General features: G+C 39.4%; 2 protein-coding genes across 2 annotated transcripts in view; one reads left to right on the top strand and one right to left on the bottom strand.

The window, feature by feature from the left end:
- The first annotated feature begins 3,915 nt into the window (after nucleotides 1-3,915).
- Nucleotides 3,916-7,674, top strand: chac2 (ChaC, cation transport regulator homolog 2 (E. coli)). Its single transcript, XM_034860515.1, has 3 exons — nucleotides 3,916-4,228; nucleotides 5,037-5,072; nucleotides 6,892-7,674. The coding sequence occupies exons 1-3, from the start codon at nucleotides 4,094-4,096 to the stop codon at nucleotides 7,285-7,287; spliced, it is 567 nt and encodes a 188-aa protein (XP_034716406.1). The 5' UTR covers nucleotides 3,916-4,093; the 3' UTR covers nucleotides 7,288-7,674.
- Nucleotides 7,675-9,289: 1,615 nt separating this feature from the next.
- psme4b (proteasome activator subunit 4b) overlaps nucleotides 9,290-26,323 on the bottom strand; it is a 30,607-nt gene continuing 13,573 nt past the window's right edge. The window contains exons 19-47 of the mRNA XM_034860514.1: nucleotides 25,693-25,896; nucleotides 23,823-23,980; nucleotides 23,420-23,515; nucleotides 23,273-23,328; nucleotides 23,084-23,140; nucleotides 22,916-22,971; nucleotides 22,726-22,824; nucleotides 22,567-22,629; nucleotides 22,362-22,457; nucleotides 22,004-22,135; nucleotides 20,820-21,029; nucleotides 20,597-20,733; nucleotides 20,381-20,434; nucleotides 19,941-20,070; nucleotides 19,506-19,587; nucleotides 18,947-19,100; nucleotides 18,447-18,513; nucleotides 18,233-18,358; nucleotides 17,807-17,959; nucleotides 17,529-17,633; nucleotides 16,579-16,670; nucleotides 16,290-16,421; nucleotides 15,877-16,079; nucleotides 14,933-15,018; nucleotides 14,635-14,763; nucleotides 13,497-13,652; nucleotides 12,329-12,467; nucleotides 11,977-12,110; nucleotides 9,290-9,617 (exon numbers count right to left, since the gene is read on the bottom strand). Coding sequence (XP_034716405.1) covers nucleotides 9,483-9,617; nucleotides 11,977-12,110; nucleotides 12,329-12,467; nucleotides 13,497-13,652; nucleotides 14,635-14,763; nucleotides 14,933-15,018; nucleotides 15,877-16,079; nucleotides 16,290-16,421; nucleotides 16,579-16,670; nucleotides 17,529-17,633; nucleotides 17,807-17,959; nucleotides 18,233-18,358; nucleotides 18,447-18,513; nucleotides 18,947-19,100; nucleotides 19,506-19,587; nucleotides 19,941-20,070; nucleotides 20,381-20,434; nucleotides 20,597-20,733; nucleotides 20,820-21,029; nucleotides 22,004-22,135; nucleotides 22,362-22,457; nucleotides 22,567-22,629; nucleotides 22,726-22,824; nucleotides 22,916-22,971; nucleotides 23,084-23,140; nucleotides 23,273-23,328; nucleotides 23,420-23,515; nucleotides 23,823-23,980; nucleotides 25,693-25,896 — 3,441 coding nt within the window. The 3' untranslated portion in view covers nucleotides 9,290-9,482. The remainder of the gene's footprint in view (nucleotides 9,618-11,976; nucleotides 12,111-12,328; nucleotides 12,468-13,496; nucleotides 13,653-14,634; nucleotides 14,764-14,932; nucleotides 15,019-15,876; nucleotides 16,080-16,289; nucleotides 16,422-16,578; nucleotides 16,671-17,528; nucleotides 17,634-17,806; nucleotides 17,960-18,232; nucleotides 18,359-18,446; nucleotides 18,514-18,946; nucleotides 19,101-19,505; nucleotides 19,588-19,940; nucleotides 20,071-20,380; nucleotides 20,435-20,596; nucleotides 20,734-20,819; nucleotides 21,030-22,003; nucleotides 22,136-22,361; nucleotides 22,458-22,566; nucleotides 22,630-22,725; nucleotides 22,825-22,915; nucleotides 22,972-23,083; nucleotides 23,141-23,272; nucleotides 23,329-23,419; nucleotides 23,516-23,822; nucleotides 23,981-25,692; nucleotides 25,897-26,323) is intronic.

The raw sequence follows: 26,323 nt of genomic DNA on the forward strand, positions 1-26,323 counted from the left end.
TTCCAAGTGAGGAATATACTGTATCTTGGTAGGTCCTCAATACATGAAGGAAGAATAAAAATTTAAACTGGATGATTGGAGAAAAAGGTTCAAAGGTTATGATGACCCCAATTTAATTTATCTAACTTAAAAATTAAATGAGGAAAAAAGCAACGTTTATCTGCATTGCTGTAAGAGGTTTTAGTATTTAATATCAGTCAATGAGGATAAGTAGCCTGTGGTTCATAATTAATAAACAAGTTAAGATCAGCAATAATCCAATTTAGGTGAAAAATGCCTCATGAATAACGGGGAGATTGCTCTCTTCTTAGTGGTGCAAAGAATAATATAGAAGAGTCCACATGGTCTTTACTTCTGTCATTTTATTTTCACCGTCTGAGTCAAAAGACATTTCCCAAGACAAGTGATGGCTTTTGTCTTGAGAGGGATTCTTTTTGTAAAAAAAATTCAGCTTTTGGCTTTTGTTGCTGCTAAGACAAAGGAAAACACAGCGTTTATCATCAATGAAAACCTTCAATTTTATCATCATTTCTATTATTACATCTTGTTTGAAGACTTAGGGAGAATATCAGTCATGCCAATGTGAACATGATTCACATTCTATTATTCTAATTCGTCAATTCTTGTGCCGGTCCAACATTTTTACAAATTAGGTTTTTGCCATCTCTGGGTTAAAACCGAGTCAAAATAGATCATATTGACTTGGTTATAATGACTTTCTTATCTTGCAGTCCTTAACATCATCATTATTAGTTCCCCAGAATAGAATCCCTTTTTCAGGCAAGTGCAACAGTGTTGATAGATGTGGTTGGATTCACTGCGCCTGTATGTGAGCCTGTGAGAGAAATCTCAGGAGTCATATGAGCAGTTCAGGATCAAACAGTCCGAGGCCTCAGAGCCTCTAAATGGCCCACTCAACTCAGCTCTCTACATATAGTGGACTTTTATGGCTCGGCTGACCAATTCCTCACTATGGCGGCAGAGATGGAGTCAGAGGTTCAAGAGTTATTTTTGTGCGCAACCACTGCTGCTAGAGTGAGTCAGTATGTAGGAGACCTTTGGATGGGTTTTGTAGACCTCAATCGCTACAGGAGAACACCTTAATATTGGAGGTTAGTTAGACGATCCTGCGGGTGGTTGGTTGAAAAAAGAAATTCTTCTAACTGAAGAAATCTCTAAGGAGGAGCTCCACCAGAGAGGAATGACCTGGTTACGGAGATAGAGATTTATTTTATTTTATTTTTTGTATTTTTTAGAAAACTCTTTACAAATACTGTGTAGTTCTTATCATGTTAAATAAACTGACTTGTAAGTGTAAAAATTGTGGAGTGCCCCTTTAGATGTAAGAAATATCAGATGAGATGTTTGGGGTAAAAGGCAGACTTTCCTAATTGAATGGAAGCTATAATGTCTTTGTCACCTCCCCAGTGATTTAACAGAAGAATGCCTATGAGAATGAAACAAAGGTAATGTAACACGTATGGAAAATGGGAGAAAAATGCTGATGGAGGAAGACACGAGTGCAAGGCCACATACAAGAACTAATTAAATTGTTTTTGCAATAATTACTTATTTGATATACTTTGATTATGGTGCTGATACAGTGTCTCATTTGATTACATTAGAAATAAAGAGTTGATTACATTAGATTTAATATGGTGTTTTAAAGTCATTTACTTGCACGGTCACTATTAGTACTGAAGGCTTTCGACTATAGTGTTTAAAGGTGCTCTAAGCGATGTGGGGTAACGTTACTTCTTGTTGAAGTATTTTCAAACAAAACAAGACTAGCGTGCCCCTCCCTCCTTCTCACCCCATCCCCTCCCTTCTGTGCTTCCGTACTAACCCCCCACCACCCAAATCCTGCTTGTTGGTTAATGGCTGGAACGCTGGAACACTGTTTTGTGGGCATTGTGGTGCAGGTGGGCACAGTTTATTTTTGTTGCCGTTTGTAGACCCTGTTTTCCGGGGACAGGCAGCACACGGATAGTGAGGAGATGTTTGCTGTATGTGACGACAAATGAAGCCTAAAACACACTTGACATTACTTAGAGCACCTTTAAAAAGAGTCCGCGCTTTCCCAGGAAATTCTCTTCACATCCATTCCTCTCATATCTACTACAACATCTTTGTTTTCTATCTTCCAAACAACCGATGACAAATATGCCCAATTCACCTAATAAAAATTATAAAAACTGCTTCTTTTCCTAGATAAACAAACTGGTTGTACTGTAGAGGGGACTGTATATATGTCTCTCTCTGTTGTTTGTCATCATAATAATTTCCCCTACAAATGTGTCCCTGTCAAAGACAAATACTGCACAAAAAGGTGAGCCCACCACAGTACATGTACAGTTTTTTTTTTTTTTAGCTTTTGTTAAACCAAAAATATATGAGATAATGAGTATGTGTGTATGTGGCTCAAGATATTTGGAGCAGGATGTAAGTACACTTCTGTGTAGCTCTGTAGATTGTTATAGTTGTAACTATCATGCTCACAGCAGGGAACATTCAGTATTTGAAACAGCTGTATTTACATGCTCTAAATTGCGAGAAGTGCTTTTCAATTCAATTCAATTTTAATTATATAGCGCCACACAACTGTTGTCTCACTGCGCTTTTCATAAAAGAGCAGGTCTAGACCGTACTCTGTGATGTCATTTACAGAAACCCAACAATTCCCTATGCCGCTATGACATTTTTCTGTATACTTCACACACATTTACACCCATTTACACCTGAGAGTTGACCTTCAGTAATCAGCTCCACTGCACAAAGTTTGGTTTTGGTGTTCTGAACAATAAGGGTATCTTTGTAGCAGATGTTTCCTCGACAGCATTTTCCAGCCCAGCTGTGGATTTCAACTACAGATCTGCCTCTCCAAACTCAAGGCTGCTAATTTACATAAAAGGTTGACTGACCAGATTCTCTCAGAGGCAGAAGAATGAGCATGGCTCCTGTTCATTGAGCTGACATTACAGGCTAGACTGTGGCTGTCTACTTGGTTTTGGTTCTGAATCAGTGCTCACATGGCACACATTGGTAGCATGTTATTTGGGAGAACACCCTATGAATACAATGCGGGTAATAGAAACTCAGCACCCCCTGGTGTCAGGACTGAAGCCCTTATTCACTGGGTTATTGGTCCCAGTTTATGTTTTAACAAATGCATTGCACATCTGGACATTTATTGAAAATGAATGAATGGGTGTGAAAGGTAGTCTATGAAGAACTAGGAACTTGGACACATTAATCAACATGTCATTCAAATCATAAATAAAGAATAACATTCTTTTTAATACTTATATAAACCTTTATTCAAAGGTCACATCCACACATGTATTACTTGAGTATGTGAATGCTTTCTTCAAAAATGGCTGTCTATTTTTTATTAATCAATATTTTACCATTTCTTTAGCTTATATGTGGGATACAACTTTTAGTGGCTGGTAAGAACATTTTTTGGAATGCCTGGTTTTCACAGAAACTTAAAGTGCTGAACATGTAAAACAATAATAACAAAAAAAAAATTATACTATACTAACAAACATAAAACAAATAGATAACATAAAAATACATTTATTTATAAGGATTTATCTGTCATGGCAATTTTCCTAGCTTTGTAGTTTGACAGGTTTGACTGTTTCTCTTTGTCTGTCCCATTGCCTCACATACAAAACAATGTAATTGCAGAATGGCGATTAACCTTCGAAATAAAAGCAAAAAGCTCTTAAATACTTGCCGTAGTGGTACGTCATAGGAATAAACAAAACGTTACGAAAAACAACATTGGAGCCTATTGTGATTAGCTGCAAAGAACACCACTAAATGGTTGATGTTTCAAAATGTGTAATACTAGATCGGAAAATAAGCTTTATACTGAAAGTTGTTTAGCGGAAGTACGCGTGCCAACAGTCTGGTGCTTACATAATACAGATGATTTGAACATCTAGTCCTGGGACAGAGCTAAACATGAGTGCGTGTAACTACTGTTAAAACCAAAACATCGCTGTTGCAGGTGTACAGTCAGTCCTAACACGTTGACCATTAACGTTAGTTCTGCTTAACCGTCCTTAGCTTAGCGTGTCCTACTATGTGGGTTTTCGGTTACGGGTCCCTTATATGGAAAGTGGATTTTCCTTATGAGGAAACACGAATAGGCTACATAAAAGGCTTCAGCCGTCGGTTTTGGCAGGGCAGTACCGACCACCGAGGAGTACCGGGTAAGGTGAGCATACGTTGTTCTAAAAGCTAGCTGGCTATGACGTTAACAGTCGCTATAACTGATGCAGAGTTGCCGTGTGTGTGCTCAGTGTTGCTCTGTCAGTTAGGACAAAATCCGGCGAAAGCAGGATATGAAATGTAAACAAACAAATATAATTGGATAATAATAAAACATTCTAAGAAATTCTAGTTATTAGTTTTAATTTATTGTGTAAACACAAAAAGATAAGTACACATTTGACAGTCTGGTGAAATTATTAATTTACTTTAAAACATCACATGTGGTCTGTAGCGTTAGCTGGCCATGAAAAAAATAGTATCGTACAACAGCTGGCTAGCTAGCTAATGCTATAGTTAAGGTACCAACTACTAGCTAAGTTATACAGTATTAAAGAGTAGGTAGACGTTTCTAGATGTTGCCATTTAGATTCGATCCACAAGTCATATTTAGGCCGATCTCTTAAAAATAGTTAGTCTAGCTAGTGTCTAGAGATCTTTAGACACTATCTAGACCAACTCTTTTTCATACAGTCTATGGTGACCTACTAGAGCAGCTCATTGTGGTGCTATGTATAAGGTATCCCTTTACTTTATTCTTTTTTTTTTTCATTATTATGGATTTAAACTAAACATTAACGATACAGGTTATTCATTACAATGTATATGCTAGCTTGTATTATTCCCATAAAATAAAAACAACCATATTTAGTTTTGGTTACATATGTAGAGTATGTACTACAAATAATTTTACATTATGACTTCTACATAACCCTACTTGGTTCCTCATGCTTGTACCTCTGTGTCCTTTACAGCCTGGCCGGGTGGTGACACTGGTGGAGGATCCTGAGGTAAGACATGTCGGATAAGGGTTTGGAATTTCAGAGGTTTTTTTGTAGTTCATTTCAGTCATTTGCAGCTGACAACTGGAAGGAATGGTAGCCCCTCTAGGTTGAAGCTACTAACACAGCCTCTATAATTTATATTAATGTTAGTGACTCAGGCTATAGTGGTCACAACTTGATCTGTTTTAAAGATATGATGTATGAGAAAGCTGAGACTTTGTTTTGTCAGAGATGGACATATGAGTTTCAGGTTGATTTGAATGTGCTTACCATTGACAATTACAAGACGTGCATTTTGTGGGAATCAAACAAAATAAAGACAATTTCTGAGGAGAGCAATTACTGAGTTATTCGCATGCAGTGTGGCGTGGTCACAAGTTGATCTTGTTGGCTGAGTCCTTATTATAAGAGACGCTGTGTGACGTTTGAGTTGATAACAACCCAGCTAACAATTTTTGGTTCCCAGAACGTTCTGGGAACGTTCGTTTTTGGTTGCCATGCCCGGCAGATACGATGTTATATGGCGCGCTGCGTTAGAATGTTGAGACTTATATATTTTCTTGCAAAGGTAGCTACAAGTTCGAATCCAAGTTGTTAGTTTATTTTGTTTCTACTTTTAAAAGGGCTAAATACTTGTCGCTCAGAGAGGTAACGTACACGTCGTTATGTTGAACATTAATGACAACTTAACAAATAGGCTTTCACGCGGATAGCTACGTATTCTCTTCCCGTTTTCAACAGCTGTCACTTCGACAACAACACACTCATTTGGTTGACGGTCGCCAACTAACATGGTCTGCCCTTAAACCGGAACACCGGGTATCACTATGTCACTAGCCTAGCATAGCATTTGTTGTAGCAACTTTTTAGAGCCTATTTAATTAAATCCACGGACGCTTTACGTAACGTTACAGGGTGACATGGGAAAAGAAAATAGTTGTAAATATGTAAATAACACAAACACGGAGTAAAAGAAATAAAACGTCCGCAGTCCGCACTAGGCCGTAATCGGCTGACGAATAATCGCATCGCGCATTGTAAAGTTATTTTATGAATGAAATAGGCATATTACATACCTGAGGGCCAATTCGGGGACATTTTTGAATCACTTTTAATCCTATAATTGTCTCCATCTGTTGAAAATCCGACCGAGATTGGCTCAGATTTCGCCCGTTGTCCTTCACTTTAGCTTCTAGCTTTTAGTTCTGGGTTTAATTTTCTTCTTTTCTGCGATGGTCCTGTCCCAGTATCAGCTATAGTTCTAACTACAGCGGGTAACTTGCGAAATAACATTACAACACCACAGAGATATAGCTCCTGCATCCTTTACCTTGCTAACCATAGAAAGTTAAAGAAACTTACACAGGCTTTCCGGTGTTATAAAGAAATCTGTGACCTTTCAGAATTTGTTACTGTAGCGCCGTCTACCTGCCGCAAATCGTTCTGTGACTTCGCGGGAAAAATCGAACCCAGGCAGAGGCCTTACTAAAAACTATACAAAAAATCTCGTTTGTTGTTACACGTCATTCAAGCTGATTTTTATGAAAAACAAACAAGCAAAAATGACCAAAAAGAGACACACATGTATAGGGATATAGCAATTTCTTTTTAAAAAGATCACATATTCTTGAGGAAGGTTTAAGCCCCTCCCCCAACCAAATACACACACCTAAATCATGGACAAAGCTAGGAAAAACAATGCAGTTTCTGTAGTACGGTTTAGGAAAGAACATGGCAGTGCTAATAGGCTGTTCTTTGTTAAGTTCTGCATTCTGCATTCTTTCCAAGAGATGCCAAGCTATCTCTTTTTCTTCTTGCCCTTCAGGGATGCGTTTGGGGTGTTGCCTACAAGCTGCCGACAGGCCGAGAGAAGGAAGTGAAGAGCTACCTTGACTACAGAGAAAAAGGTGGTTATGAGGTCATCACTGTGACCTTTCACCCCCGCCCACCACTCTCTCCCCCGCCCAGTGAGATGCTGCTCTACATCGGCTCTCAGGACAATCCAGACTACCTCGGCCCCGCCTCACTGGAGGAGATAGCCAACCAGATTGTCAACTCTACCGGTCCAAGCGGGCAAAACTCTGAGTACCTGTTTCAGCTGGCGGACGCTGTGAGAACAATTTTGCCTGAGGACTCAGACACACACCTGTTTTCTCTAGAAACTTTAGTGAGAGACAGACTACACAATGGGCAGAAACACTTACACAATCAAACAAGTTGATTGTGTTTAAATATTAAATAATACTTTAACAATGTACACCAGGCTGGATTTGTTAAGTAATCTCAGGTTTAAGATGCACAAAGGGCCAATAAGGATAGTTGTCAGGTACAGAAAATACGTTGACAAAGCCTGTTTTTAGTGTTACACTACAATACTGTAAATGTCACCATTTCGTCTCATGCAAACAATACTTAAAAGATGCCTAAAAACAAGAAAAACTATATACAATTACATAAAGATACAGTAACAGGATACTACAGGGTGATCACAAAATATGCTTTGTATAAACCTTTCAAATCACACCTTGTACAATATAAAACAGCCCAACTGGTATGTGGTTTAAATTAATAAATATATTCTGAGTGAATAAATCTACATTCACATATACATTTGGTCTGTTTCTATTAATGTTTAAATAGCATGTGATGTTTGTGTGTACTAGTGGGTACAATATAGGGCTGACGTAACATTTCCAGTAGGTTTATTTTGTTCAAAAAGTGGAAACCCAGAGCAGTATTAATTTAGTACATGACAGTTTAGTACACAATTTCTTTGGTGCACTTAAAGGCCCTGAAAAGGGCAGAGAAAAACAACAGAGCACAGCAAACATATCAAACTCAAAAGCACTGCATCAGAAAAAAACTCAACTTGCAGAATAGAATCAGTGACAACTCTATCTCTGTCTTTCTTAAACACACACCCACACACACACTTTTGAAACCCATTACTAGTGTATATTGGCCATGGTTTGTAGCAGCATCTGTATAACAGAACTAAAAACTATCCGTGCAGAAAGAAACATCTATGTTTGATCTCTCTCTGTTCAGAACATAATCATCTGTGGACATCTATGTGATATGGATGTACACAGAAAAAATATTGCTTGATCAGTCAACCATGCCACGACACAGCATGCCATTCTTCCTCTCTAAAATAAAATACATCTCCGTTTATAAACAATGCAATGCATTTATTGAACAGAAAACAGTAAATACTCAGTGTTGAGCTATTGTATAATATAACACTGGTTTGAGCGGGAATATGATAAATGAGATTACAGCATGTTATGCATTGAATTATAATTGTAGTAATATGTTTGTGTAACTGTATATACATTTATATCATTTACAAAATTTCTACAAATAAAAAAAACCCTCATATCATGCGGATTTTTAGGTTCACAATTGTATTTAGAGGTTGTACCAGATGAGAACCCAAACCAGCTTCGCAACCTAGACTGGAGCAAGACATTTTAGAGTGGTCAGTTATTCAGATGTTAACAAATGAATCTTTCATTCGGAACATTTTAATTCTCGTGGACAAGGCGCTTTGAGGGCGTGCCACACTAGCAGCTAGGCGAACATTATAATGGGTGTTACGAAGTGACGCACGTTTGTCACGGAAGTAAAGGCTGGACTACAGTAGAGCTGTTTGGAGCAGTTTGTGAACAGTGTTTTCTGTTGGAGATGGTGGACTTTGGGCTTTTTCACTTTGTAAACCTATAACATGCACAAATAAGATATATAACAATGTATGGAAGGGAAAAAGCCCCCAAAACATTATATGAGCACTTTAAATAATACATATACAGTATTAGAAGCATGACATTTCAGGATTAGTGTTGGGTCACATTACAACTGTAAAAAACCACGAGACAGTGTAGATACTATTAGAGTTTGAAGTATTTGATTCTATTTATGTTTACATATAGATTTATTTACATTAATTCTACATATTTATAATCATGTTTTTTCTTGTATTTAGTAAATGAACCAACCTTTTATGCATTTTAAAATCTTTTTAAAGTTAGAAGTGAAACACTGAAATAAGAAATAGTGACCTGAAAATATACAGAGGTTTCTGGTAGATGTGGGCAAATCAGTAGTCAAATATATTAAACAACAAAAAAAGATACCCCTAAGGAGTATCTCTAAAGTAGAGTGGCCACCTTTGGGGCTGTTGTGCTGCTTGGCGAGACAAAGTAAACACACCAAGTAAGTTAAATATTTGAAAGCGTTTAGCCCATGACTGCTTCTCTGCTGGGTTTACTGAAGGCCAACATTGGCACATGAGGTACCAGAGGCAGGGCTGTCAGCCACTGATACAATATCAGACATTTTAACATATACAATCCCAACACTGTTAAAAGGTGTAGTTAGTCAGTTTGTAGAGGACCTGGCAAGGCAGCTGGCTGTCTAGGCGTAGTAACAGGGTGACACCAGCAGGTCTGTGAGGACGAGCAGCTGGTCGTCAGTGAAGCACTGCCGATGCTCCTGCCAGTTATCGTGGTGAGTACGCCTGAACTCCGACAGGGTCTTCTTCACAGTCATCTTGGGACAACAAACAGGATCATCATTACTGACACCACGGGAAAATAAAATTGTGAATAAATTACACATGTACTGTAAATCTGTGCCCAGCACGCATAGGCTTACAAGACACCACAAATTGCTGTAAGCCAGATCCAGAATGCAAAAGCACACATTTTAAAACAATACTGAAAAAAAAACAGTGCTGTAATTTAATAAATAAATTTACTCAAGCAATGTTATTAAGAATATTCTTTCACTTTACTTAGTGCTATTACTTTACTTGTATCTTTACTTGAGTATTACCATTATAAGCTACTTTATACTTAACTAGATTTCAGAGGTAAACATTGCCCTTTTTCCCATTATATTTGTTTGACAACAGTAATTGCGTTGTGTATTAAGATCAAGATTTGTTGCATTGTTATTAACAAAAGTACTAACATATTTTTAAAGTAGTTAAAATCAGCTCCACCTCAGCAGTTAAATGCCACTTACACATTAAAGCATAAGCAGTAATGATCTCATTACTATTATATATGATAATAAAACGCAGAGGGGCATTTTCTGTATAATGGGTACTTGATACTTTAGCTACATTTTGCGTGTAATACTTCTGCACTCAGTACAGTTTTGAAAGTAGGACTTTTACTCGTACACAGTCTTTTTACATTGTGGTAATACTACCTTTACTGCAGTGACATTATTTCTTTTACCAAATTCCTAAATACTAAAACAAAAACTTTTACTACACAGTATGATCCGGGAGAAATCATAGTAAATACTAATTAAATAGTCCCATCTTGCCTTCTTTTTCAGGCTTTTGAGACAAAGTTAGCAAATTTAAACAGCGAATCCATTTTGTGACGGTATGAATATTTCATTGTTAACTCATGAATCAACGTTGAGTTATCACATTATGCGTACGGTGAAGGATTAAAAATAGGAAATTATATAATCTGTTTCCCTTTTAAATACTTTTGAAACTGTCAACATCAATAGCCAGCAGAAGAATACCGGTTCCCGGTTGTTTAACTACAGATCTTTGGCTTTCAGGTAAGTGAGATTAACATATTTTTTTTGCGTCCATAGTAACGTACTTAATTTTGGATTTGACAAGATAGTTTCTTTTTTAAAGAAATATTTTAAATAAGAAAATACATGGAGCGAATGCTCTTACTTTGTGAGCTTGAAAAGATATTTTCTATTCATTTTTATACTATACTTACTATACTTTGAAGACCATTAACAGTATAACCCAAATTATTCCTGTATATACCCACAGTATATCAGACTTCTCAAAGATTGAGTAGCCCATGGCACACTGTAATACTCCTTCACTGGAGTAAAAATATACATTTTAAAGTGGTGTGTTTGTTCTCCAAATGAGTCCATTTTACATTAAATGGAGGATGTGAAGAGTTCTTTCTGCTGCTTCATTTGTTATTCAGGGACGGAAAAAGTATCTGATAACAGCCTTTGATAACAGCCACTATCAGTTCTTACAGTGAGAGCTGCCGTCACGTACAACAGCAGACCTAGAACAAGGCCGAGTATGACTTGCAAAGTAAAGAGTTCCTGTTTTCAGCGGTGACCCTATGACACTGCTTCTTGCTGATCTGGAGACACACTATGTAAAATGCAGTGTAGAATCCAACAGGAGCTGACAATTCAGCATTTGTTTACATTAATTAAAAACGAATGAGATAATAACTTATTGATGTTAAAATGACACCACTTAGAAATTATTTAAAGTGAAACAAGTTTGGAGTGAAAAGTCAGCGTGGTTAAACAAGGACATTACAAAAGGGAATTAAACTGATTATCAGTACAACCAAGGATGTTTTCATGACTTAAACATCAAGTACATTTATTTCACATTATGGCCTTCAAATAAAATGATTAGATATTTTAAGGAAGCAAGGAAGGAAGGAGGTGCCTGTGGCTTGACAACCAAAACGGATTTTGACAATAGATTAGTCAGTCTGCATGAAGTAATGAAGATATTATATCCTTATTATTCTACACACAATCTGCCATTTCTACCATTGTTATATACAACATATATATACAGCTATTCTTTTATGACGCTTTTGTTACAGATATTAATTTGTCTACTCACAAATTCTTAAACTGTATTCCATTGTATTTTCTTTCTTGTCTCTTTCAAATAGGAAAAGCAGTAAATTATCATCATCATTGGCTCCCCATCACCGTAATGTATTATTCAAACTGTGCTACGGATTACATTGTATGTCTTTTTCATGCCTGAAGTAAGGCCAAAGACACAATTTTCTCCTCAATTGGACAATGAAATTGTATTCTTTCAGCTCACACTGTGTTGAGCTAGATGTTTGTGACTGTGTGGGTGTGTGTGTACCTCTATAGGCTGTGGGTCGTTGAGATGGTCGCTGAGATCCATCAGTATCTGAGGCATCCAGTCTGGGACATCGTAGGGGCTTGACAGGATGCACGCACTGAAGCCGAGCACTCCAGCATGGCGCCGCACTAAGTCTGTGAACACACGCACACAAACACGCACACACACACACACACACACACACACACACACACACACACACACACACACACACACACACACACACACACACAATTAGGAGTTAAAATGAGTATTACTGTGACTGCCTGACTGTGCACTGTGACTGTGTGATTGTGACATGCACGGAAATATGTGTGTGTGTGTGTGTGTGTGTGTGTGTGTGTGTGTGTACCTGTGGAGGCCAGCTCTCCCCTCGCCTTGGGGAGGTAAGTCTGACTCAGCGTCTGGAGCTCTGTCTGCAGACTGGAGTCCAGAGGGAAGAATTGGCACTGCAGTAAACCACTGAGGGTGGTGCCTGCCATGTCCCTCACCTAGAGGGAGAAGGAGGAAGGGAAGTGTGTGGGGAATGGAAGGGAATAGAGGGAGGGACAGCAAGGAGAGAGAAAGAAAAAACAAGACCTTTGAAGAACCGACAAAGAGAAGCGAAGAAAAGCACGAGGCAGTTTTAGGGCAAGAAACACATAAACAATTTATTAAAAGAGACGAGTGCAAGGAGATCGAGGGAAAGCGAGGTACACGGGACAGAGATTAACAGAGGAGGAGGAGCAAAAATAGGAGAAGAAGGGATAGATGCTGAGTTGAGCTGAGGTAAAATTCACTTGCAGCATCACTGCCTTCCTGCATCACTTTGCATAAATTATGAATAAGCACTGAGTGACGGAGGATGCATTGAAATAGACAATGATAGATGAACAACACATTCACCAGCTGTACAGTACACTTATACAGTTTACTAAATATTAATAGAAGCAACTGTTTTTGTAAGTTAGACAACCAGAGTGAAGCTCCGTGCTTATTGATTTTCACCTGCACATCCAGGTCAATGGAAAGAGAGGGTTAAAGAGGGTTTTAAAAGCCGGGGGGAGACATGGATTGTACAAAAGATTAGGTAACTCAATATTAGAAGATACTTTTAAAGTATAATCTGTGCATGAGTAGTAAAGTAAATTATATTGCATTCAATAAATTGGCATTAAATTGTTAGCCGTTGGTTCAGATTAACAGTCAAAACTATTTTTTGTGTGCATTAGATCGATTTATGATGTTATTTTTAGATCACCAGCTACAAGGAGTGCAAGAAGGCTATAGTGCTCTATCATCGTCCTTGTAACCACAGAAGAAGAAAAAGCACCAAAAGTGGAAAATAACTTAAGAGCTGAGCAGAGATGTATAGGGTTATTTTTAAGCAATAACTGTGAATAGAAAAGAGGAATCAAGATTTAGTGAGGAGAAAATAGGGGACAATAAGTGGCCATTTATAATCCTCTGACAATTATAACTTGCAGAGGGGCAATGGCTGTATTAAACCAGTGTTTGCTGCCTTTTTCTGTACACATTACCTCAAGCTGTTCATCAAGCAGCAGCTGCATCACCAGCTTTCGTATGCGGAGCACCTCAGCAGGCAAACTGAGCAGGGTAAACAAGTTGTAGAAAACCATGATCTGGAGGTAGGTCAGTACTGAGAAGCGTGCATGCCACGATCTGCTGCCTGCCATCTAGAGAGAAAAGGGGAAGGAAAGGGAGTAAGATAGGGGGACCAGATGTCCCCGGTTTCTGGGGACAGTCCCCGGTTTTGGTGACCTGTCCCCGGAAATGTCCCCGGTTTTACTGTGACCGACAGACCCGAAATGCTCTGTGAAATGCTCTGTGAAGCTGTATAGGAGCAGTGGCGCTTTGAGCTAAATACTAATATTAGCATGCTAACATTCTTACAGTGACATTGCCATGGTAAACAGGTCTAATGTTTACCTTGTTCACCAGCTTGTAGCGTGTAACTTGCTAGCATGAAAACATTGTTATCACTAAAGACAAAGTACAATTGAGGCTGATGGGGACATTAGTGTTGCAAGTATTTATTTAGAAAGCAAAACATTAGACAAATCCAAAATTTTACTTTTTTACTCTTTTACTATTTTATCCTCACAACCCGGCTAGCTGTTTGCCTCTGCTTCCAGTCTTTATGCAAAGCTAAGCTAACCACCTACTAGCTCTATATTTAGCATACAGAAATGCAAGTGGTATTAATTCTCTCATCTAACTCTCGGTGAGAAAGCAAGTATTTTCCGCAATTGTCAACCTATACCTCTAAATAATTGTGAGATCATGTGCGCATGAGATCATGTTTTCACAAGATAAAAAAAAGGTTTGGGTATCAAGGTGAAACAAAACATGTTTGCAATTCTTTTTCATCCTTTTAAAGCTACTATCAACTATGAAACTGCAGACGCAATGTTTCTAAGAGTATCGTGAATTTCTCAGCAGGGGTGTCACTCACATACAAAACTCACACAGGAAATGCTTTAACTAAATCCCAAAGTAAGCAAATTAAAATAGCATAGGTTGTTTTTAGTCTAACAACACCTTGGGCAGCATAGGCCCTAAACACAGACAGCAGGCAGGTGTGGCTGTGTGTGTGTGCATGTGTATGTGTGTGTGTGTGTTTGTGTGTCTGTCTGTGTTTGAGTGTGTGCATATTACCTCTTCCAGTGCTGCCAGAACTAGAGGGATGTGCTCAGGATACAGCAGGCCCTGGGACATGAGAGAGAGACACACGCGTGCATCCTGCTTCATCTCATCATAGCTCTCATCAATCTCCACCGGGGCAATCTGCAGTGAGAGACAAACAGAGAGAGAGAGATGGAGAGCGGTAGGAAGACACAGAGCTACGCACCATTTTGAGTAAATGAAGAGAGAAATTGAGTTTAATGGGCAAGTAAGATTGAGTGGGTAATAATGCTGCGCAGGGACTTGTGTGTGTGTGTGTGTGTATTCTTACCTTGAAGAGTAGAGGCAGAAGCTGAAGTTGCTGCTGAACAGGCGTAGTAAAGGTTCGCCCTGCACTTGCCATCAACCATTTCAGCACTGTATGTGGCACACACACGCACACACAGGAGATTTTGGTTTGCGGCCAAATAATAAAAATTACAGACTTGGGGCTGTGACCTTACTGCGCTGTTCTGGTAATAAAACACAATCTATCATGATTTAGTATCTAATGATTTGGATAATTTTATAACCAGATATTTATCTGTATAATGAAGATCAAGGTAGCAACAGAAACTGAAAAAGAAAAAATGCAAGACAAAAAATGAGATCCTAATTCAGTCATTAAACCATTATACCACCATTAAAACTGAAGCAGGTGCTTAGAAACATAAAATAAGAAACCTTGACTTGAATTGAAATATCTGCTCCCAAACTATGACATTTTATTTTGAAGTATTTTTTAGAAACACATCTACTGTTTTATAAAAATATGTTTTTATTATCTGGGGGAACTGACATTTTACTGAGATATAGTAAAAAACCCAAGTGGATCTAATTTATCAAACAGTTTTTGAAGACTGTAACTGAAAGGAAAACAAAATCATTAATAAAATGTAGTACAAGTTACTGACTAAGTGGCCAGGACAAATGTTAATTTTAGAGACACCCTCCAAAATATTAAGTTAGACTCCTTTCCATTACTTTCTGTTTGAAAGGCTTAAACACACACTCTTGAAATTCCCCTTAATCTACACTTCACTACCTTTAAAAGTATTTTTTAAAAATTAAATCAATAAGGGATTACAGCTCTTAGGTTGTTTTATCTAGCTTTAGTGTGTCAGTCTATTTCATAAAGGGAACAAGCTGTCCTAGTATATATACATTTTCCCACAGTCACTGTCTACACCATGTCCATCCACCACACAGTTTAAATGCTTGCATCCATATTCTGACCCGTCTTCAGCAGTTTGACAGCCTGGGTGCACTCGTCTATCTCCTGGGTGTTCTCCTCGTGGACGTGGTTGTGGATCTCCAGCTCCGACATGAGGGGTTTGAGCTGCTCTAGGACCCGAGCGACAAACTCCGCCACGTGGGGGGAGGAGGTTGGACTGGTGTGGGGCAGGGCCACGTCTATCATGAAGATATAGGTCAGGACACTGGAGAGAGAGGAGGATAGAGTAGGGTAAGGGAGGAGAGGAAAGAAAAGAGTCACAAACACAGAATGGAAGCAGTTAAAAAGAAACATGGAGACAAAATAATGAAGCTTAGAATTAAACAGCCCAAACAGTGCACACAAACTAATTAGATTAACCTATTAAACAAGGATTATGTAACCCAGAAGACATAACAAAAAGTTAATTTGGTACCTTCCAATGCGCTCTCTGACATTCTTATACACCTGGGTGAGTTTGGGCTCCAGGTAAGCCAGCAGCCTGTGCAGCAGTTCAGACACTCTCCACTGCTGCTGGGCCAGACCTCCCTGAAGCACATACAGCAAACTGACAGAGACAATGGGGAGGGTGAAATCAGAAACCTCACAAATACTGTAGATGACATAAATATATACTATGAGTGCATAGCCAACCATGCACATGGGCGCACACACACACACACACACACACACACACAAACACACACACACATACACACACACACCTGGCATCCCTGAATGAGCCGCCCTCTCCGCTTAGCGGGCTCTCCATCAGCAGCTCAAACAGCCAGTGGAGTTTCCTGGGGTCCCGGCCCTCCTGTTAGATGGCAGGCAATACAAAATAGGCTTATTTTTGGAACTATTATTTTAAGTGGGCAACAGATCCACTGAGGTCCAGTGTGCACATATTCCTTTGCTTTTACTTCCAATGGTAACAGAGGAAGTAGTCTCTGGTTCAAAATTGTAGATGGTCTTTGTATTACATACACTAAGATGCCAAAGTTTAGCAGGTGTAATGTTTACCATTGTTAAAAGAATGGGGTACCTGCACTCTGCTCATACTCCCATACGTTTATTGTGCTGCAACGTTTCAACCCTGCTGGGTCTTTTTCTAGTTATTGTAGACGAAATAGGAATGAAATTAGTTTTGCAGGTATTTGGTCATAAAACAAAGAACTGGAGAATTTCAAATGTTGTCCTGATGATGGCGCTAGATGAAAAGCAAAAGATATTAAACCTTATTTTGAAGGGAACATGAAAGTCTGTACATATTACGTGGCAGTCCATCCGTTAGTTGTCAATGAAATTTCACTCAAAACTATAAACATCCGCCGCATGGTGGCACTAGAGGAAATGTCAGGGAGAAACATGAATATCGGTACAACCTTTCCTTTCAATCAGTTCAGTAGTTGATGAGAGTGAATGTCAGTCCGGACCAAAGTGGTGGACAGACCGACATTGTCATCCAAAGAACAATGCTAGCAGCATAAAAATACTAGGTGTGTTTGTGCTCCAAATTGTGTTTAAAAATCCAATTATCACCCAACTGTTTGTTTTATTGACTGAAAAAACATTTCATATGGAAAACGTACATCTAAATCCCCAATCATTGTTACCAAGTCGTTAACTACAGCATGGCCTCTAGGGTGCATTTGTATGCATGTGAGCTACTCACACAGGCAGTAGCGATGCAGGTGCCCCAGTCTGTGTAGCTTTCCACTGTGATGTTGGTTAATGCTGTCCTGATCAAAGGGCACAAAAGCTGCCATAACCTGTCCACCTAAGCGCACACACACACACACACACACACACACAAACACACACACACACACACAAATTTGTATTTTATTTATATTGACTTTTCTTATCAAAAAGTAGTGCAGTGTATGTATTTGTTGCTGTGTGTGTGTATGTGTGTGCGTGTGTATGTGTGTGTGTGTGTCTCTCCGGTACCTTGCTGAAACTCCAGAGTTTGCTGCCTCTGATTAGTCCTGCAGTAATCTCACACAAACAGCGCTGGGAGCTCTCATGGGGGTCGTTGGCAAGCTGCTCTAGGTGAGGCCATAGTAAGGGCAGGAACACGTCTCCATAGTTACAAAACAGCCCCTGTCAATCATACGTGAGCATGAGGGTTGTAATATGTGGAGTAACCACCTTTTTTTTCTTCGTTTTTTTAAATCAAAGAAGGACAGAGTACAGTCATTCGTTTGACGCAAGTAAAGTGTCAGCTGTTTGACAGAGAACAATGAATCACAGCAGATGATGACACAAATTCTGGCTCTGCTGAGTTCAATTCAGCCTTGGCCAGCGGTGGTATGCTGTGTCACTTCTTTATAAAAGGTTTGCCAGATCGATTGAGGCTGAGAGTTTAAATTGCACCTTGAAGAGACAGAAGCGGCGGGGATTGAAGCTGTCTTTTCCTTTCCGATCCTCCAGAGAGAGAAACTCTATAAGCTGGTCAATAAACTCTGGGTCTGAGAAATATTCAAAGATAGTCTTCTCACCCTGAGTGGCAGACAAACAAACACCAAATGTAATAATAGTAATACTGAGGCATCAGTGGGAGATTTAGTGTGTGGTACAGGATGAGCACCTCACTCATCTCCTCGTACGTCAGGTCATCTTTTGGCTTTTCAGAAGCTGCATGGATCATCATTTCTCTGAAAGGAGCGGGAGACAAAGAAGAGGCTGCTGTGATTTATAGATAACAACAAACTGACAAAAATATGGATAGACACATCTGCTGTCTTCAAATAAGCAGCGAAGATAAATGAATGATTATAAAGTCAGTTAGTCAGCAAGCCAGCATGCCCTCCATCTATACATCAATTCTTCTATCTAGGCCAGACAGTAAGTCGTTCAATAAGCCTTATCTAGGCCAGGCTGTGACAGGAAGTCAGTTCAACACTCCTGCTAGTTATCCAGTTGCCCAGATCAGTCATTTAGCAGTTAGTCAGGCATAAAGTTAGCCACAAAGCCAAGCATCAAATCAACCAGGCAGTTAAGTCAATCAGATATTTAGCTCCATCCAACCAAGCAGTTAATCGGCCTTCCACGTTCTTAATCCACCGCCTAAACATTAATTATCATTACCTGGGCCATGAGTAGTAGCCCCAGTGTGTTTTCTCCACATACGCCTGAGAATCCCACTGTTCCTCACTGAGAGGCAAGTTGTTGCTGTCATACTGCAGCCAGCGATTCCCTTCACGATCCCCCACACACACACCCTCTGGTTCCTCGATACCACCTAAACATACATGCAAACACAAAAAAAGTCCTAAACACACATATAACCATGTCTTGAGTCTCTGCGTAGGGGAGTGTGTGTTAGTGGAGACTGCCAACTCTTGAAAGTCGCCCAGAGTCTACATAGGAAAAAAAGGATTTTCTAATTCCAAGCAATTTATCTTTTACTAGAAAGGAAATGTAAATTTATATAATCTTCTTCTTGTTTACTCAACTGGAAATGGCCCTCACAATTAGCCTGTACATCATGATGTATTATTTAATTTAAATAAGGACTGCTAATGCTGAAATTGCTGGATTGAGAGAGGGCCTTGACAACTTAAAGTGCTGCATTTTCCTGCAAGAACAATGTCAGAGGTGTATACTGTATATAATAGCTATTGTGTGTTTGTGTGCTTATACTTACTTATATCAGATGGCTTCACAGCTACTTTCTTTCTTGGTCGTTTTAACTGTTTCAGGATGCCAGCCACTGCAGAGATGGCCACCTAAGAGAGATCATAGAGTGGTGAAGTAGAACCACACACAAACACAACAACTCCTAGTTAGAAAAGTGCTGTCTGCACTGCTGTTTGTCCTGCTAGTTACAGTGAGCTGGAATAGGCACTGGTCAGTCTCACTTTTACAAGTATTATAAGTCACTGTTGCTTATTTTATTATACATCACTGATACTTATAATTAATTCAATGTAATGTTCTTAGTGTTTTTTGCTACACACACTTTTTACACAGGCCTCTTTGAGACTTGTTATTTGTTACTGTATACTAAACAAGAAAGATTACAACTATTTAATAAAACCACAGAAACACCCACTACAATAGAGGTACGGTACACACACACCTTGCGTATGCTGATGGAGTCATGTATGAGGCTCTGTGTGAAGTAGAGAACAGCGTCGGGGGGCAGGGGCTGATCTTCTCTTAGCTGGAGAGACAACAAGTCTGCTGCCATGTGCTCAAACTTCCAGGGCCTAAAACACAAGCAGACACGCATGTAAACAAGTCTTGTTAGAAAATATAAAAAAATACATAAAAAGAACCTAATTCTGTATTGCAATGTTATCTTTCAGTAAAATGGTGTCGTTAGTCTCTGCTAGAAAAACTATACATGTTTGAGAACATATGCTGCAACTGATTGTTGTTACTTGAAGTCCTTTTAAATATAGAACATATAACAGAACTCACATAGTGTGTTCTGACATTTTTTTACTAAACATTTATAGAGAAAGTACAATATGTATAGTACATATAACACATATACAGGTGGGGGAGAAATCCTACAGGTTACTGTCTTCAAGGCAGTCCAAGAGATCATTGACCAGCTTCTCATATTTCCTGTACAACACAAAAAGAAGCATTAGTCAGTAGTGATTCTCCTACTTCTACAAATTACATGAATAGTAAAAATAAGAATATATGCTGAGGTCGTGCTCTAGCTCTTCCGTAACCTTGAGAAAAAAAATCAAAGAGGCTATTAAAACAGTGCAGTTTTCCTACCTTGCAGCAACCACGTTTCTGATTCGCTGACGTTGAAGCCCCACTTTCAGCTCCTCTATTGATGGCGCTTCCAAAAAAGGTTTGGGATTTTTAGACTGTGCGATATGAGTGGCTATCTCTACACATGTCTCAGACACCTATAAGTGGAAGAGCACAAGGGGAGTAATTAAAAAAAGGATCAGATTAGGGTATTGAACTGGCTGTTAATGAACATGTTGCTCACAGTAAAATAGATCCCTATGGTGTCATGCTGGCGATGGATCCTGTCAGTGATCTCATCGAGCAGTCCACAAATGGACCGCTTCTCCAGGGTCATGGAGGGCGACAGGCCACAGCGGACCAGAGCGGGCCACACCTCCCCAACACAGTCCCAGTCCCTCGCACCGGCCAGACAAAGACTACTGTGCAGACCCAGCAGACAGTACAGAGCACCCTGAAACACACAAAGGATAAAGACACATGACAGATTGTAATGTAATCAACAGCACAGGCAAATTGACAGTCAAGGGCTGTGGCTGAATTAGATGCTGGATCCCTCACAGTCTGGGTCTGAGAAATATGGCTTTTTGACACATTGTGTTGGTTTCTATTATTTATATGAACAGGATCTTAATTATAATAGAAACCTAGAAAACAGATGTAAAGTTCATTGTTCTTGATGTCCATTTAAAAAAAAAAAAGTTAAATCAAGTTCATCTAATTACAAAATGCAATTAAGAACAACCCCAAAATACTGTAACAATGCTGCTCCTTCAATACTAACTTTTTGCCTTGGATCTATAAGCTTTAGCGTTAGCATTTTTGCATTAATATGTTACAGAGTTAGCATTTATCATGTATTTTATCAACGAGAGGAACCTTTATTTATATTACACTTTTTATAAACAAAGTGCCTAATAGACACAAGTAAAGATAAGTTGATGAATATATTCCCAAGATCACGTAAAATATACACGATAAGTATTCCGTTTACAAGAAAAAATATACAATTTGGAAAGGTAAAATCAAACTAGATAAAAGCCAATATGTAGAAAATAAGTCGTTAGAAGAGTGTTAAAGAGGATACTGAGGATACTTGCTTGCTTATTTTCCAAAAGAAAACCTTTTGAAGAGTTTTGGTGCCCTGACAGTAAATGTGCCCTATGCTGTCACCCTCTGTCTCCAGTCTAGCCCTGCTGGTAGTCAACAAACTGCTCTAAGTTTAGAAGTGTAAGGAGTGAAAGGGGGAACATTGCAGGTTAAAGGTAACCAGTGCAAGGAGTCCAATGTACATTTAGCCATCAAACACAGTTTTGGACGACCTTACAGTTCCAGCTCCACAGACAGTGATCCTTATGAGCAAGACCGACAACTATATCTGTCACCGTGTGCTGTATGTGTGCGTGTGTGTATGTGTGTTTGTGGTACCTTAAACTGCTGTTGTGTGCCAGTGGTGTGTTGTGGTGAGAGCAGCTGCAGGGTTCGGGGAATCAGATCTCTGTAGGAGAAGCTAAAGGTTCCCAGTGAGGCTGTCAGCACATGCTGAGCTTTGCTACGTACCTGCAGGGACGCACACACACACACACACACACACACACACACACACACACACACACACACACACACACACACACACACACACACACACACACACAGATGTACATGCATACATCCTCAATTAATTACTATTTCACCAGAGATATTTATGTTAATACCATCAGGAAAATGTGAACATCCAGATGTTCTGATTAAATATTTTTCTTGTTCATTTTCGTGTCAGTTTTACCTGGCTGTAAGTGCTGGTAGAAAGCAGCAGCAGATCACAGAGCAGCTCCTGATGAACCACTTTATATTCACTGCCATCAACCACCAGCCTCCTCATCTATTCACACAGTAGTACAACATTCAAATATTATTAAAAAAAAACACCAAACATATGCAAGTGGTTACATCTGTGACCCACACACAAAGTGCGTTTGTTGTTAACTAACCTCATGCTGGAGTAGGACCCGGTCGATGAGCAGTGCTCTAATGTGCTGCTTTTTCCCATGAAGCTGCAGAAGGAAAGGTAAAACATACTTAAATCACCCTGCAAGCAACTTATTGAAACTGACAACAATCAGCAGCCTTGTTGCGCTTTTCCAACTCACCCTGTTTTCCATGGACTTCTTGACAAGAGTGAAGCTTTTCCAACGTGAGTCAAAGTCCTTCTTGTGAGTGCCTCGGAAAAACATGAGATCACTGATGATCTGTCGTCAGACAGACAGAAAGAGGGTGCTTTGAGATCATTACCACTGGAAATAATAATAACATTTCACCCATGAATAAAAGAAAAATCACCTTAATGATGACAAAGAGTGACTTTGTGTCATCCTCAGAGTGCTCCAAGATGTGATCTGGATAAAAGTTGACATACATTAATGGTCATACAAATCACATACTGTACACACTCCAAACAAAGTGAGGGGCTTAGCGCTGGAGTGTAGTGGCGTTAAGGTCTTCACTCACGTAGCAGCAGTCTAATGGTTTGGCAGATGGGCTCTCTGTAGTTCTCCCGTGAATCATCTGGAGAGGAGGAGACACACATGTATGGGCACAGAATGCAGGACGAGCAGCCTTGAGCAACCGATTGAAACTCTTCAGAAAGCGCCTACTTGTGCATGAGTGTTGTGTGGCTGCTTGCTTATGGTTTCTTACCGTAGTCAACGCCTATATGCAGCTTGATCTCCCCCAGATTTACCATGGAGGGCACTCTAAGGAGAAACAAAATGTAAGGAGCAAAACGTGACAAGCCTGCAGGAAAATGTGGGGTTGTCTATGTGTGTGCCGAGCTGCAGGACTCACAGGTCAGATACGTGTGGCCCATCCAGAGGCGGCAGCAGGCTTCCAGCTCCAAGAAGGCAGTGATGCACAATAGCAAGACTCTGCAACAGCTCCTCCCTGTGAAACAGACCACACGGTACAGTCCATTCTTAGCAGTATTTGTGTGTTTGTTGTAATTTCACTAAGCAAGTCTATAATGGTGTTTCAAGACTTTTGAGCACCTAAACTTTCAACTTTTCAACTCTCTGTACTCTTCAGCAAGAGCAACAGATATTCAAAACAGATGTTAATCTTCAGTTTTCCTTTTTTTCGACACAGATGAATCTCATTTATCAGCAATGAAAGACCACATCATTCTTTGTTTTGCTTGTGCTTGTGCCTGATTACATCTAAAAATGGAAAACTAAGAAAAATGACAGCATACCTGTTCATTGGCTGATCTCCAGAGACATGGCCCTTAATTCGCTGCAGCTCAGGGTGCAGGAGGCGGGACAACAGCTGGAAAACAAAGTTCTCCTCTTCCTTATTAGGCACGTGCCAACACACACCCAAGTCTGCCACATCTCCAGCTCTTCCCCAGTCCTGGAGACAGAGAGAGAGGGGGGGGGGGGAGTTGAAGGAGAGAGTAAACTCTGAAAGTTGTAGAAAAGAGAGTTTCCACTGGGACAACTGCCTTTAAAACATTGATCTGTGTCATCTACTGGTATTTATAACACATGTAAGGACACTAAACAATGGCCAGTTGAAAAACATACTCAGCATCAAACTGATTTACTTTCAGATGACAGACAAGCAGTTAAATCCAACTAGCAAAAAACCTCAAAATCAACCATAACAAAAACTTTTGTGGAAGTTTTCTGTTCAGCAGGAGAGGAAAAGTTTTGACGTGAGACTTTGTTGAAACAAACTAAAGACAGTTGTAATGCAAATGTACTGAGTTGGCTTCAGCGTATTTTCTTTATCTTTTTTTTCTTTTATCTTATATTCTCTTTTCTCCAGCAATAGGAGACCTTGTTTGAGAAAGTGCCTAATCTTATCAAAACGATTAATCTTAACACACAGACAAGTTGGAGCCACTTCTACATCTTTTCTACATCTGTACCTCATACCTCAAAGTTTCTAGCAGTCATTTATCTTACCTACCAAAGACAACCTGATGCCGTTGGTCACATACAGATAGAAGATGTTCTGACCCTGCACCCTTACCGAAATACATCGCTTGACAACCGTTTCTTTCAGACTTTAATGCACCAACCTTCAACTGATAATTTTAGGGACAAACAGCTGTGATTCTCTTTCATGGAGGACACATACAGAATGAATGAAAATGTAATGATGTCATACAACCGAAAAGCATAGTAATGAATAATACGGAATAATACATGAATAATACTGAAGGATATATGAAATGGTTCTTAAATGTAATTTTCCCATTACAAAACAGCATTCACAATCAGTGACAATGAACTCCAGAAGAAAGGAGGTCAGTACATGAAAGCTAGTTGTAATTACTGCCACCTTGACATCATATCAAAAATGCACTTCTCCTGCACTCACGTACGAACATATCACACAATATTATTGAAAAAGCTTTTTTCAGAAATACTGCAGATCAGGGAGGAAATCAGAAAAAAATATAGACTTGATATATGCAGAAGAAACAAGATTTAATTTCTTTAATCACCTTGTGACCCTCTCAGATTTATATTGTGGCTGTTTTGGGGTCCTAACCCTCAGGTTGGGAACCCCTGTCTGAGATGAATGAAGGCGTGTTTGCAGGTTATGTTCACAGTCTGTGCAAAGAGTAAGCATATTTTGTTGTTACCCCCATTTTTTGACTTTTCCCTTATCTATTTTTTTCTTCTCAGTACACTTTAGCAACATAAATCTACATAAGTTTAGTTATAATGCAAAAAAAAAAACGTAGCAGTATTTGCATTAGTGTATGTTCCATTGGTGTAGCAGTTTAATTTAAATTTGATAAATGCTTTCTAATTGGCTTCCTGGAGGTAATCACAATGCAATTACCAAACCTTTAACATCTAATCTAATTAAACTGCGAGCAAGAGCAGTGTAAAGGTTGTTTTTGTGGCATTTTGTGTTTCCCCAAAAAACTCATTGTTTCCTGTCCCAGACTAAATACTGTAATAGCTGCAATAAAAGCCAATTTGCACTTGAGGATGATAGCAAATAAGCCAAAGTTGGTCTTCCTCTTTGCCATATAGCATTGCAGACATTTTGTGTGTGTGTGTGTGTGTGTGTGTGTGTGTGTGTGTGTGTGTGTGTGAGTTTACCCGTATAGGGAGGTCAGTATCAAAGCCTCCAGAGGTGCTGCGGTACTCTGTGGGATAGATGAGGGACAGCGACCGCAGTGTGTGCTCCAGCAGACTGCAGGCGAGTGTGTATGCTCGTTTACAGCGCAGACGCACACACACACGCAGGATCCGCTCCAGGTCCCCTTGGTATTTTAACAGCTGTTCACCATCCACACGGGTTACCTAAAAACACACACACATACACACAGGAGTACATGCACACACACAAACCCAGACATGTCAGTGGAGAGTTGTCTCTTAAATATTAAGCTTCACTAGTAAATCACAGCGTTTGGCTCGTTTCCACTCGCATTAAGCTCCCAGGAGTAATAAAACAAAATAGAAAGGGTATCAATATGTTCTGGTTAACGACAAAGCTCCTTGATATTTATGACTGCGCAGGGTGCACGCTGCACGCTGCAAGAAATGTCATTATTCATCATTTCTTCTCATGTCACAATGTCACATTCATATTCTTATAACAATTGAAAACAATTCTCTTTTGCACTCATTTTAAGTGTTATATTTGATTCTGAAGTTTAGATTTTTAAAATAGATATATCACTTCAGTAACAATGAGGAGAGAACACTTGACTCGAAAATATTCTTG

Source organism: Etheostoma cragini, chromosome 21 (genome assembly GCF_013103735.1).
Source record: "Etheostoma cragini isolate CJK2018 chromosome 21, CSU_Ecrag_1.0, whole genome shotgun sequence".
NCBI lineage: Eukaryota > Metazoa > Chordata > Actinopteri > Perciformes > Percidae > Etheostoma > Etheostoma cragini.